Raw genomic sequence first — 13,396 nt, 5'->3', positions numbered from 1 at the left:
TGATGCACTCGTTTTCCTTGACTTTGAATATTAGAAATGAATATGTGTGTGGTGCTTTTACTAGTTAAAAGAAAGTGTTTCAATACGTTGCATGTATGATCAATGCATTTTCGTCAGCATCTCCAGAGGAATAATTGAGAAGGGTCAAATAAAATTTCAATTAAAAATTTTTTTAAGAAGTTTTTTCTCTTAATATTTATTTTATTTGGCTGCATTGGGTCTTAGTTGCTGCATGTGGGATTCCCGTTGCAGCTCTCAGGCTCCAAGGCATGTGGGGTCCTAGTTCCTCATCCAGGGATCAAAGCCTTGTCCTCTACCTTGCAAAGCAGATTCTTAACCACTGGACCACCAAGGAAGTCCCTCAATTAAAATTTTTTTTAATTTTTCAATAAATGCATTTGATTCCGTTTAATCACCAGTAGAGTAGACATTTGATAGAAATGTCTATTGGCAAATAAACATTTCAGTACAAATGGAAAACACACCCTTGGAAACCATGCTTAGGAGTTTGGCTTCATATTTTGGCAGTCCAACTTCATGAGGATTTTTTAAACCCCGATCTGACAGCATTGGAGATGTGCTTTAAGGTCCGAGACAGCAAACACGGAAGGACACACAGCATGAGACCGGCCGAGGGGTCCCCGGGGACTCTGGGAGACGGCTGCTGCCAGGTACCTTGTAGAGGTAGAGTTGATAGGCCTTGCAGACCTGGGTAGTTGATGCACCTGTTGAAAGAGGTAAAGAAAAACGGACACTGGCAGGTGTTTGGGGGTCACAGTGGAGAGGATGGGGAAGATGGTGAACGTTATGTTGCCCTGTTTGCTGTAGGTTTTTGTGTGTAAGTGAATTTTTAAAAAATTTTGTTTTATTTGTATTTGAAATATTAGTGGGTGTCCTGAAAATCAACTTTAATATTATCAACTGCTCGGTACAGTGATATCTATTAATGTAAGTAAAGTTCTAAACGTAATGCATTTTTCAAAGCAGGCCTTGTGAACTGCACTCGTTTTTGCCCCATGTTCTGCTCTGACATACATCACCAGTGTTCCACTGGAGCTAGTGTTATTTCTCGTTTCCACTTACGTCATTGAGAGCACACTATCTTACTTTCTGTGTCCTGCCTTTACTTTAAAACCTAAAAGAGGACAGAGTCATTATCTTTTTCTGGAAGACTAAGGACATCAACCTGGAGTGGCTCCAGACCTGTTTTATAAACATAACCGTACTTTTCAGATAGCCTGTGGCTAACACCCATTGTTTTGAGATGAGATGCCTTAATAAGTGCATCATAACATGTGCTTCATATCAGGGCTTCCCTGATAGCTCAGTTGGTGAAGAATCTGCCTGCAAATCTCCCTGGTTTGATTCCTGGGTCGGGAAGATCCCCTGGAGAAGGGATAGGCCACCCACTCCAGTGTTCTTGGACTTTTCTTGTGGCTCAGCTGGTAAAGAGTCTGCCTGCAATGTGGGAGACCTGGGTTTGATTCCTGGGTTGGGAAGATCCCCTGGAGAAGGGAAAGGCTACCCACTCCAGTATTCTGGCCTGGAAAATCCCATGGAAAGTCCATGGGGTCGCAAAGAGCTGGACACGACTGAGCAACTTTCAGCATATGGCTAAGGGTAAGACAAATTGGGGTTGGGATCCTGTCTCTGCTACACATGTCTTACTAAATGTGTGACTCTGGACAAGTTACTTATTCCCTAGGCCTCAACTTCCTCATCTATAAAATAGAGATTTAAGTTAAGGACATACTGAAACTTCCCTGGCGGTCCAGTGGTTAAGACTCCATGCTTCTACTGCAAGGGGAACCAGTTCCCTGGTTGGGGAACTAAGATCCCACATGTAGTATGGCCAAAAGTTCTTTTAAAAAAGAAAAAGGCATACTTCAAAGGATAGTTGTTATAGCATGTGATAAGTGCTTAGCATTTCCCGGAATACAATGCATCCTCAGTAAAATTTGTCTATGCCATTATCCAATATTTTCTTTTACAAAGGATCTAGAAGTTTATGAAGGGAATGAGTGACCTTTATGTTACAACATCAAAAAGCCAAGGAAATATCTGCACATACTTAATTTAGCTTAATTATTTAATATAAATCTATCAGGGTAATTATTTAAGTCCTTTTAGAACCTTTTGACTTTTAGCCAAGACCAGTGTCTCCCAAAATGCTATCTCTAGACAAACATTATAAGCATTGCCTGGGGACTTATTAGAAATGCAGATCCCCAGGCCCACTTCCAGACCTACTGAATCAGAAACTGAGGGCAAGGGCTACTAATCTATTTTAATAAATCCTCAAATAATTCTGATGCACATCAAAATTTAAGAACCAGTAACCAAGCCCATCTTTTCTTTCTTTTTTTTTTTTTCAGTAAGAGCTTTATTGAATATAATTCATATACCATACACCTCACCCATTTAAAGTGTACAATTTGGTGGTTGTCAGTACATTCACAGAGTTGTGCAAATATCACCACAGTCAGTTTCAAAACGTTTTTGTAACCCTGAAAAGAAATCCCATTTCTTTTTCCCCAAGCCCACTAGCCCCATTCTTCTTAAGCCCACCAGCTCTAGGCAACCACTAATCTTACTGTCTCTCGATTTGCCTATCCTGGACATTTCATGTAATATAATAGAAGCATGCAACATGTAGCCTTTTTTGTCTAGCTTCTTTCATTTAGTATAATATTGTCAGATCCTTCCGCATTGTAGCATATGTCACCACTTCATTTCTTTTAATGACTGGAATATTCCATTGATTGGATATGCCACATTTTGTTTATCCACCCATCTGTTGGTGGATACTTAGGCTGTTTCCACCTTTTGGCTATTGTGAATAACACTGCTATAAACACTTATGTACAATTTTTTGTGGGAACATATGTTTTCGTTTCTATGATGTGTATACCCATGGGTTTTGGAATTGCTGGGTCATACAGTAACTCTGTGTTTAGTCTTTTATGAAACTGTGAGATTGTTTTCCATAGGGCTGCAATTTTATTTTCCTGTGAACAATGTATGAACATTCTAGTTTCTTCACATCTTTGTCACACTTGATACTATCTGTTAGACCATCTTTTGAGATAGTCCTGTAAGCTTCATGTGCTATGGCACAGGGAAACATACCTCGTCTTATGTTTATGCTACCCATTTGATGATTTTATAAACTTCTATCATATTTTTAGTCAGTTTCATTTTGAAACAATGAAGCTGGCGGCATTTTTCATTCTCTGATATGTCTCACCTACTTCAATAAATATTGTTTTCAATTATTTGATTCTCAAACATTTCTTGAATATAAACATTTCTTAGTTTTGCAAAACACATATTATCAAAGCCAACTCATTTTCTCAGCCCTTTGATTTCTGATTATAAGCCCCAACTAAGGAAACAGGGTCTTACTAAAGCTGATGGTCCTTTTCTTTTTCAGAGGAATGGCTGCTTGTTGGAACAAAACAAGGTCATCTTCTTCTCTATAGGATTCGGAAAGACGTTGGTAAGTGGCAACTTTTCAGAACCAAGTAGGAAGTGGCTTACTACTCAAGTTAAAAAAAAAAAAAAGGTAGTCAACTGGTATACAGCTGTGAAATCAATGATTACTGGACCATTGAAAAGGTGAGTGGGGGTTGGTGGTAGCACAGTGGAAGAGCGGGGAGTGGGGAGAAACTTGTGAGACTCTCAAGGGTTTTCTCTTTTTTTCAGACTATGTTCCCATATCACCTTCTGGGAGGTGGGGCTGGATGTGTTTTCCCTTCTCACTTGTTGGAGACTCAGGCCAGAAATAAGAAATATTACAGGAATAGAATTCTTGTGTAAATGGTGTGATAGAAGGGGAAGAAAAGTTAGGAGCTGTTGATTTTAAAGATCGTATTAAACTTCTTCGGGGCAGGCTAGGGCAGAGAGGACCTGGGTTTAGTCAGGCTTTACTTCTCTGACATGTGACTCTGAGTAGGTCCTTTCCGCGGTCAGTTTCCTCTTCTATAAAGTATCTCACAAAATTCCTGGGGTCGGATGCAAGGACTTGGAAATCTAAAACTTTAATTGAGTATTTCTGTCAGTAAAAATGTAGAAAGTGAAAGTCGCTCAGTTGTGTCCAACTCTTTGCGACCCCATGGACTATACAGTCCACGGAATTCTCCAGGCCAGAATACTGGGATGGGTAGCCTTTCCCTTCTCCAGGGGATCTTCCCAACCCAGAAATTGAATCAGGGTCTCCTGAATTGCAGGCAGAATCTTTTACCAACTGAGCTATCAGGGAAGCCTCTAAAAGTATTTGAAGTTTATTCTGTTAGAGTGCCCTCTAGTGGGGAAGAAGCATCTCACTCCCTTTTCCTAATTTTATTTCTGTTCTGTTTGTAGAAAATTTATGTTTGTATATTATACCCTGGAGATACATACTATAGGAATAAGCTGTTAAAGCCAGAGTAGGTTGAACCATATAAAATTGTCATTATTTGGCTATATTCGAAGAAACAGAATTTCATGGCTTTCAACCTGGTATATAACTTTCCATAGTAAATAGCTTACTGTAAGAGTGGAAATAGAGCATTCTCTTTGGAGCTTGTAACAAGGGTAACATATTGGAGAAAAAGAGCATCTTACCGGGTGTAAGGGAGGAAAGAATTCTTTTTTACTCTTACCCATCTTAGGTTGACTGGATGAGGAGCTGTAAATCAGAGAAGCACCAAGATAAAGGAAGAGGACTTTGAGTTTCTAGAGTGGCAAATTATGGGAAGGCAAATATATGGGGAAACTAGCTGGAGATAAAGTTGTTGGTAGATTGCTCTGGTGTAGTCTCTAGGCTGATAAGGGTCTAGAGTTGTCTCTAAATTAAATGTTGCCCTTGGTAGAGAGGGGAGAGAAGGGACCTTTGTAAATTTATGTCTTGCTCTTTGGCAGATGGGGGAGGGTAGAGAGCTTTTCTTGTATCTGCTGCACCTCAGTTACCTTCAGCTCAAAATAATCTTTGTGTCCGAGAAGCATATGTCAGGGTGGTATATTCTGCTTCCCTTCACTGGTATAATAGGGAAGGAGGATGGTAGTCAAGTTCAGTGGTGGGGTAGGAAAGGAAACCAGAAGATCAAAATAGGCCCCTACACATGAACGAGTTCTATTCCAAGAGCACGTTCGTAAGTCCTGTTTGTTTGTAAGACCAACAAAGTTGGCCTGGGTACCCAACTAACACAATTGGAGGGCACAGGCTGCAATTTCAGCACAACCTGACGCTGATGGAACGCACGTTTGCATCTTTGAAAGTTCACAACTTGAATGTTCGTATGTAGGAGACATCCTATATTTCATTTCAAGTTTTTTAACTTTAAATCAATAGTCTGCCAACTTGTTCCCAAAAAAGGACTAAATGTTACCCCAAAACTGGGTTCGCCTCTTGGTGGGTGTTGAGCAAAAAGACACAAGCAAGAAAGAGAGTGGAAGAAGGAAGGATTTATTACTTGTTGCAACTAAGGAGAACACAGGAGATCTTTCCCAAAGCAGCATATCCCCAAGCAGCAAAATTGGGAAAGTTTTTTTAAGTTAAGGGACTTGGGTAGCTGAGAGTTGAAGCTTTAGTTGAGTGAAGTCAAGAGGGTCTGAGAAGATCAATATCATTATCCTTTTGTGGGGGGGTAGTGGGGACAGGTGTTAAATTCTGCAAAATCTCAAGAAAGTAGGCTAATCTTTACCATTGAAACAGAACTGGGAGTCTTGATACCTGCTTGTTGTTTTTGCTGTTGTGACTTTTCTTGCCTGATAAAGGTTTGTTCTTTTGTTCCCTTAAGACCATTATTACTGAGACCTGGCAGGGACAAGCACTGTGGTCAGGTTTACATTACACAATGGCTTAGGGGAAGAAAAATGGCTTCTTTTATGTCAAGAAAACCATGACTGATTCTCTTTCTCTGGGAGCCCCTATCTTATCTACTTACATAAATAGTAAATATTTGGGGCTTTTCAGGTCATAAGGTCTCTGTCATTGTTATTCTGCTACTGTAGCAAAAGAGCATGGATGTGGCTGTGTGCCAGCAAAGCTTTATTTATAGAAGCATATGGAGGACTAGGTTTGACCCCCAGACAGTACTTTGTTGGCCCTTGCTTTACATTTTTCAAAGCCAGAATATTTGTATTCTGTGATACCAACCCAGTCTATAATTTAAACATTAAACCTGCCTTTGATTTTATTCAACATTAAGCAACTCTGTTTTGACCCTTTACTGTGGGCTCAGATGATGTACAAGGCAGGGAGATAAGAGAATCTAATATTCTTATCCCAAAAGATAATCACTTCTTTGTGCCATCATTCTGATAAAGTAACTTGTTTAATATATCATTTCTGTATAAGTGATGAGGAATTGAAAACTGGACTCTAAAAGTAAACTTTTCAACATAGTATAGGCTCAAACTGGTAATGTTAATGTTAATCTGACTTGGAACCCTGGTGGTGATTGTTCCTTCCCCAATTCATCATGTAACCCTTGACAGGTTAGTTACTTTTCCTCAGTTTCCCCACAGGTCACTGGGATAGCAATATTAACTTACCTTAGTTAGGAAATCAAACTCTAATTAGAAGCCTCACTTCTCCGTATACCCTTAGAGAACAGCTCAGTTCTAAGCCACTTCTGTTCTGTTTATCAGCCAGAAATAGACCTGGGCCTCTATGAATCAGCCATGGAACTAGCTGCATTTCTACATTTGAGATATTCCAAACTAAAACCACTAGTTGGCATTTTTTGGGAGTTCCAGTCCTTTATATCTCAGCACAGAAGGAATTCAGCGAGAAGCACAGTAAAAAATAGGGAGTGATTTATTAGAATAGGACACCTGTGAGACTTACAGTCGGGTGGGCAAGAGGGTGCTGTACCTTAAGAACTTAGTGGGCTACAGTTCTCTAATCAAAGGAAAAGTGGGGAGAGGGGAAAAAGCCACCTTCTTTCTCATTCTTGAGCAGATCTCACACTTCCGTCATCTGCTCTTCCTCCACGCCAGGTCGGGGAGTTTTCTTGTCCTTTGTGGTCAAACTGGGACTATCATGGAGCGATAGAAGGGAACAAAATAGGCAATAACATATGCTAAAAATGGCAACATATCTGAGGTTTCAATATAATGTCACTTTTTCCTCATATTTTTGTTTTTAGTATTTGCAGAGGAGTGTGACCTAGGAATCATTAATTCATTGAGCTCACTGGGCAAGATGTGTGTCTCATGCACCATTGTTTTATTGTTTGGAGGCATGTTTCCTGTTTCTCTTGGGTGATTTTGTGGTTCCCAGGTGGTGCTAGTGGTAAAAAACCCGCCTGCAGATGCAGGAGACATAAGAGACCATGGTTTGATCTCTGGGTCAGAAAGATCCCCTGGAGTAGGACATTGCAACCCATTCCAATATTCTTGCCTGGAAAATCCCTTGGACAGAGGAGCCTGGCAGGCTACAGTCATGGGGTTGCAAACAGTTGGACATGACTGAGGGGGCTTAACACACATGTGCTTAAACAAACCTGCTTTCTTGCATGGTCTTTAGTTTACACGGGGGTCTCCCATACTTTTTTCTTTACTCACAGTCCCCTACTGGGATTAACTATTGAATTACCTAGTTTGTCCCTTTACTCTCTCCCTATCAAAACCTTGATAAGTTTTCAACTAGACTATCTTTCTGAGGAAAGGGACAGAGTGGGTAATAAGATTTCCTGGAAAGACTGGGATGAACGGGACTTGGACTCCAATCTGATCTGAGCCCTCCCCATCCTGTGAGTTCACAAACATCTCTCGGCTTCAGTCGACTCAGAAACTTCAGTCTACTGGTATCTTAAACAGAGGCTTTAGATTACTTCTCATCTAAGGTCTTAACAATTTTATGTTTACTTCAGTGATGCTTCACCCTAGAGCAGTAGTTTGCACAGTTTGGTCTTGTGAAGGAAAAATGTTACGTGCCATAACAGTGGACAAAGGATGTGTGACCCTCAAGCCATCAGCCACTGCAGCCTCAAACTGTGCACCCTGAGGGGATTCAGAAGGGAGGAAAACAGTATATGTGTTTGCGTGCTCAGTCGCTTCAGTTGTGTCATTTCTGACTCTTTGCAACCCCTTGGACTGTAGCCTGCCAGGCTCCTCTGTCTATGGGATTCTCCATGCAAGAATACTGGAGTGGGTTGCCATGCCCTCCTCCAGGGTATCTTCCAAACCCAGGGATCGACCCACGTCTCTTATGTCCCCTGCATCGGCAGGTGAGTTCTTTACCACTAGCACCACTTGGGAAGCCTGAAAAACAGTATACTGGCCCTAAATGGTTAAGGTGCATATCAGAGGAATGATTTCAGTGAGTCCAGACACTTGGAGAAGGCGATGGCTCCCCGCTCCAGTACTCTTGCCTGAAAAATCCCATGGATGGAGGAGCCTGGTAGGCTGCAGTCCTTGGGGTTGCTAAGAGTTGGACATGACTGAGCGACTTCACTTTCACTTTTCACTTTCATGCATCATTGGAGAAGGAAATGGCAACCCACTCCAGTGTTCTTGCCTGGAGAATCCCAGGGACGGGGGAGCCTGGCGGGCTGCCGTCTGTGGGGTCTCACAGAGTCGGACATGACTGTAGCGACTTAGCAGCAGACTCTTGTATCTTCCCATACATAGAAAAGCACTAAATTTGAGAAGTCTGGTTTTCTTAAATAGCAGTTCTTTTGATGTTTGACCACCTGGTTTTGTTTTGTTTTCGGTCTGAACGCCTATATATCCTGGCTCTTCCTGAGGTCCTGAGCAAGTGTACAGAATAAAATATAATTCTCAACTTTTAGGTTGTGCATTTTTTTTCAGTCGACAGTTTCCAGACCCCAGGAGGTTTCCCACAATCCTTTCAGAGGATCCACAATGTCAAAACTTAAGTTCACACCGTAACACTAAAGCATTATCATTTTTTCATTGACGTTTATTGACATTTGCACTGATGGTCTAAAAGTAGCGGCAGCTAAAACTGCTGCCCCTTAAAACAAGTTCATGACAGTGTGTCAAAAAAACTGGGGCACCACACTGACCTAGCAGTTGTATTTCTCCCCCGTGTATGCTCACAGTGGTTTTTTTCTTTTGCCAGTTTCACCCCTGGTGACTCAGACGGTTAAGAATCTGCCTGCAATGTGGGAGACCTGGGTTTGATCCCTGGGTTGGGAAGATCCCCTGCAGGAGGGCATGGCAACCCACTCCAGTACTGAGGAGGGCATGGCAACCCACTCCAGTATTCTTGCCTGGAGAATCCCCATGGACAGAGGAGCCTGGTGGGTTGCAGTCCATGGGGTTGCAAAGAGTTGAACATGACTGAGCGACTAAGCATACATGTTCTGTGAGGGGCAGTAAAAAGTATTAGTTTTATTATATCTTGCCGTTGAGAACACCTCTTCAATAATCTCTGTGGTGTAATGGGAAGTACAAGTAAGCACTTCTGCTGCATGCAAGGTATGCAGCCCAGTGACCATCTCATGGAAGAGTTCTCATGTGATTGTTGGGAGAAATGAGCTGAGCTGACCGTCTATTTAATGGAGCATCAGAATGACTAACAGATAGATTGTGGTTTTTCAGAGCATTTGGGTGTTTGGTAGATGTTTTCTCAAAAATGGAACAGTCTCTCACTTCAAAGAAAACAACTGGCAGTAGTGTTACTGATGATAAAGTTAGAGCTTTCAAGAGAAAATCAGAATTGTGGAAAAATTGTATCCAACCCCATGAACTTGACAGCTTCTCAGTACTGAAAGCTTTTTCCGATGAGACTGGGGCACTGAGCGTGATTTTTTTTTTTTCTCAATCTTGTAACAAAATGTGTCAACATTTGGAAAATCTGCATAACTATGTGAACCAATATTTTCTAAACAAAGCATGAATAAAAGAGCCATTCAAAATGTAAAATACACCAATGGACTGTAACAGAAAAGTTCATTAATAGGTTTCAGATTCCAGATTGCAAGAATCTCCATTTGTCAAGTTTTGGTCTAGCATCAAAGATCCACAATTATCTGAAAAAGCTATTAAAAAGCTATTCCTCCCTTTTTCAACTACATGTCCACATGAGGACAGATATTTGTCATATACCTTAACCATACAGTGTAGCAAAACAGATTAAATGCAGAAACAAATGTGAGAGCCAGCTATCTTATGTTAGTGGAGTGAAAGTCACTCAGTCGTGTCCAACTCTTTGTGACTCCATGGACTATACAGTCGATGGAATTCTCGAGGCCAGAATACTAGAGTGGGTAGCCTTTCCCTTCTCCAGGGGATCCTCCCAACCCAGGATCGAACCCAGGTCTCCCACATTGCAGGTGGATTCTTTACCAGCTGAGCCACCGGGAAGCCCAAGAATACTGGAGTGGGTAGCCTACCCCTACTCCAGCAGATCTTCCCAACCCAGGAATTGAACCAGGGTCTCCTGCCAGACCTTAAAGAGATTTACAAAAGTGTAAAACAATACTTTTCTTTTAAATTTGGAAAAATAGTTGTTATTCATAAAAATATGTTATTTATGCTAATATGTAATGAACTTATTACTGTTATAAGTCAGTTAATGCATGTTTTTGAGGGGCTTCCCTCAGTGTTTCAGTGGTAAAGAATCCGCCTGCCAGTGCAGGAGACAGATTCAGTCCCTGACCTGGGAAGATCCCACATGCTGGGGAGCAACTAAGCCCTTGCAACACAACTATTGAGCCTGTGCTCTAGAGCCTGGAAATTGCGACTACAAAGCCCACCTACCTAGAGCCTGTGCTCAGCAAGAAGAGAAGCCACCACAATGAGAAGCTGGCACAGCACAACTAGAGATTAGCCCCTACCCACCGCAACTAGAGAAAAACCTGTGCAGCTACAAAGACGCAGGATAGCACCCCTCCCCACCAAAATACATGTTCTTAGAATTTCTCAGTTTTAATTTCTGATGTAGTGAACACTGATAGCTGTAATCTATGTAGAAGTTTGATCCTCAGTAATTTTTAAGATGAATGGGTCCTGAGATCAAAAAGTGTGAGATTCTCTGTCCTAGATAATTCTGCCTAGAAAGAGAATTGTTAGAGGTAATAATGTCCTTTTCAAATACAGAACTCTTTATCAAGCAGTAATGGCTGATTTTTTTTCCCTTGTGAAATGTAATGACGTAATACAGAGTAGGTTTCTGAATCGCCCACAACTTCAGGGCCCCGTCTTCATCTCCTCTTCTTAGGGACATGTGGAGGAAGTAAGAGCGGCTTTGGTGGCGTGGGCCTTTGTGGCTGCTCAGAGAATCTCCACTGACTTGACTTGCACGGTCAGCAATGTACATAATCTCTCCTCTAGCTGGGAGGCAGGTGACAGGGTGCAGGCTTTACTCAGGCTCCACGGAAAGTCAGCCCTGAGTTTGCCTCTGGGCGGTCTCTCACCAGCTGCTCTCTAACTGCTTGACCTGTCAGGTCTCTCAGAGATGAAATTGGAATAATCCTCCTTCTTGGGGTGGTCATGAGGTCACAGAGAATACACATAAATTTTAAAATCTAGAGTTGTTGCTTAGTTAATCATAGCTGCTATTATCGCTGTGATAGTTATTCCTTTTGACCCTTTGGTGGTTTTTGACGCTAAGTGTTTTGGTCACCCCAGCAAGATGGGCTTCACGTGTTTTTAAGGCCTATAACTTTCCCCCGCTTTTTTTGTAACAGTGTCAGCAGGTGTAGCATCACCCGAGAGTGGCAGTAAGTGTAGAAGCATTAAATTGTTTTAGCTCCGGGGGTGGTATTTGCTCTGTCCTTTGATGCAGGACATATGGTAGCTGCTGGGAGTTAGTTAGATCTAAGAACACTTTGGGCTGGGATTCATTGCTTGGGCTCCCATATTTGACTGTTACTTTTTACACTCTTTTGATGAAATACTTTGCCAAGGTACTATTATGTGGGATAAAATCCTCATAAGTACCTTGCAGCTTCAGTAAACTGTGGTGTGGTCCTTTCTGCTAATGCCAGGAAGAGGTGCATGAAACCTTTTGTTCTAAAATTGGAGCTAAAAGCAACTTACTATCCTCAGTAAAGACAACTGTCTCTTTTAGATCTCCAACTTCTGTTCTTTCAGGATTTTTTTTTTTTTTTTTTTTTTTATGATTCATGTAGGAGAGCAGCATGGAGCAGCATTTTTTTGTCATGGTTCTTTTTATAGGTATTCCTGTGTTTGTTTCTTTTCCATAGGTTGCAACAGGTTTGAAGTGACATTAGAGAAATCCAATAAGAACTTCTCCAAAAAGATTCAGCAGGTAAGTCATGATATTGACGTCTAAGAGGCCTGATCAAAGCTAGAACTTGGGTAAAATTATTTACTCGTCTTTGAATCCTCTGCTGTCTGTCCTCCTATTTCTGCAGGGATATCTGTCCATCCATCACATACCTGAAATCCTCTTTCATGAGCAGAAATTGTGATTGCATATAAGTCAGATCCTTGCCATTGATGTTGGCTTTTTAGTCCCTTTTTAGTTTTAGTTAAAATGAACATTCGCTGAACCTTGTCAGAAATGTTTAACTGAATCTAACGATTTGCTCTTTTCCAGATCCATGTGGTCTCCCAGTTTAAGATTCTGGTCAGCTTGTTAGGTAAGAAAAGGGGTTGCATTTGTATTTCATATAGCAAGAAACAGAAACTGTGCTGATTAACCTTTTCATGGTTAATTTGATAGTTGTTATTTAACAGTGAAACTGACACATTCCTCACCAGATACAGCAGGGTACACAGGTGGTAAAGTACATCCTCCATATCTTGAGCTCTGTTCTCCAAGAAGTGTCATTTCATTCATTCAGTATATATTGTGCCTTACTCTAGACATGGGAGATAAATTTAATGAGACACGGTTTCCATCTTTAAAACTTAGGTTCTGATTCTGAGACCAAAATGACAGAAAGTACTCATATTACAGTGTGATAAGTTACAGTCGAGCTTCCCCAGTGACTTAACAGAGGATTCTACCTGCAATGCAGGAGATCCAGGTTTGATTCCTGGGTTGGGAAGATCCCCTGGAGGAGGGCATGGCAACTCACTCAAGTATCTTGCCTGGAGAATCCCATGGACAGAGGAGTCTGGCATGCTACAGTCCATAGGGTTGCAGAGAGTCGGACATGACTAAGCAACTGAGCATGCAGGCACACAAGCCCCAGTGAAAATTTATAAAAAGTACAGGGTCTTAATAACAGGAGGGGCAGCAGTGTCTAGTGGGTGATTAGAATTTTTAGCAGGAAGACAGAGGTCAGCAGAGCATTAAAGGCAGAGGAGACAGCTTCAGCAAAGGCCCTGAGATGTGGCCAAACTTCAGGTATATGGTGGAGAGTGGCTAGAGACAGGTGAGAGATCAGGGCCAGACTATTAAAGGCCTTGTTTGAAAAGCCACAGTTTCATGGGAGGTGGCCAGAAAGGCCTTTTCTTGACAAGCAGA

The 13,396-nt window shown here is 41.6% G+C and overlaps 1 protein-coding gene across 1 annotated transcript in view; it reads left to right on the top strand.

The window, feature by feature from the left end:
- The window catches only part of VPS39 (VPS39 subunit of HOPS complex), a 45,576-nt gene that overhangs the window by 4,595 nt on the left and 27,585 nt on the right, over nucleotides 1–13,396 (top strand). Inside the window, exons 2-4 of the mRNA NM_001206244.1 lie at nucleotides 3,434–3,499; nucleotides 12,165–12,229; nucleotides 12,521–12,563. Coding sequence (NP_001193173.1) covers nucleotides 3,434–3,499; nucleotides 12,165–12,229; nucleotides 12,521–12,563 — 174 coding nt within the window. The remainder of the gene's footprint in view (nucleotides 1–3,433; nucleotides 3,500–12,164; nucleotides 12,230–12,520; nucleotides 12,564–13,396) is intronic.

The sequence above is a fragment of the Bos taurus genome, chromosome 10 (assembly GCF_002263795.3).
Source record: "Bos taurus isolate L1 Dominette 01449 registration number 42190680 breed Hereford chromosome 10, ARS-UCD2.0, whole genome shotgun sequence".
In the NCBI taxonomy this organism is placed as follows: domain Eukaryota; kingdom Metazoa; phylum Chordata; class Mammalia; order Artiodactyla; family Bovidae; genus Bos; species Bos taurus.
Note: the sequence above shows the minus strand (reverse complement) of the source record. Positions and strands in the feature narration are given on the sequence as shown.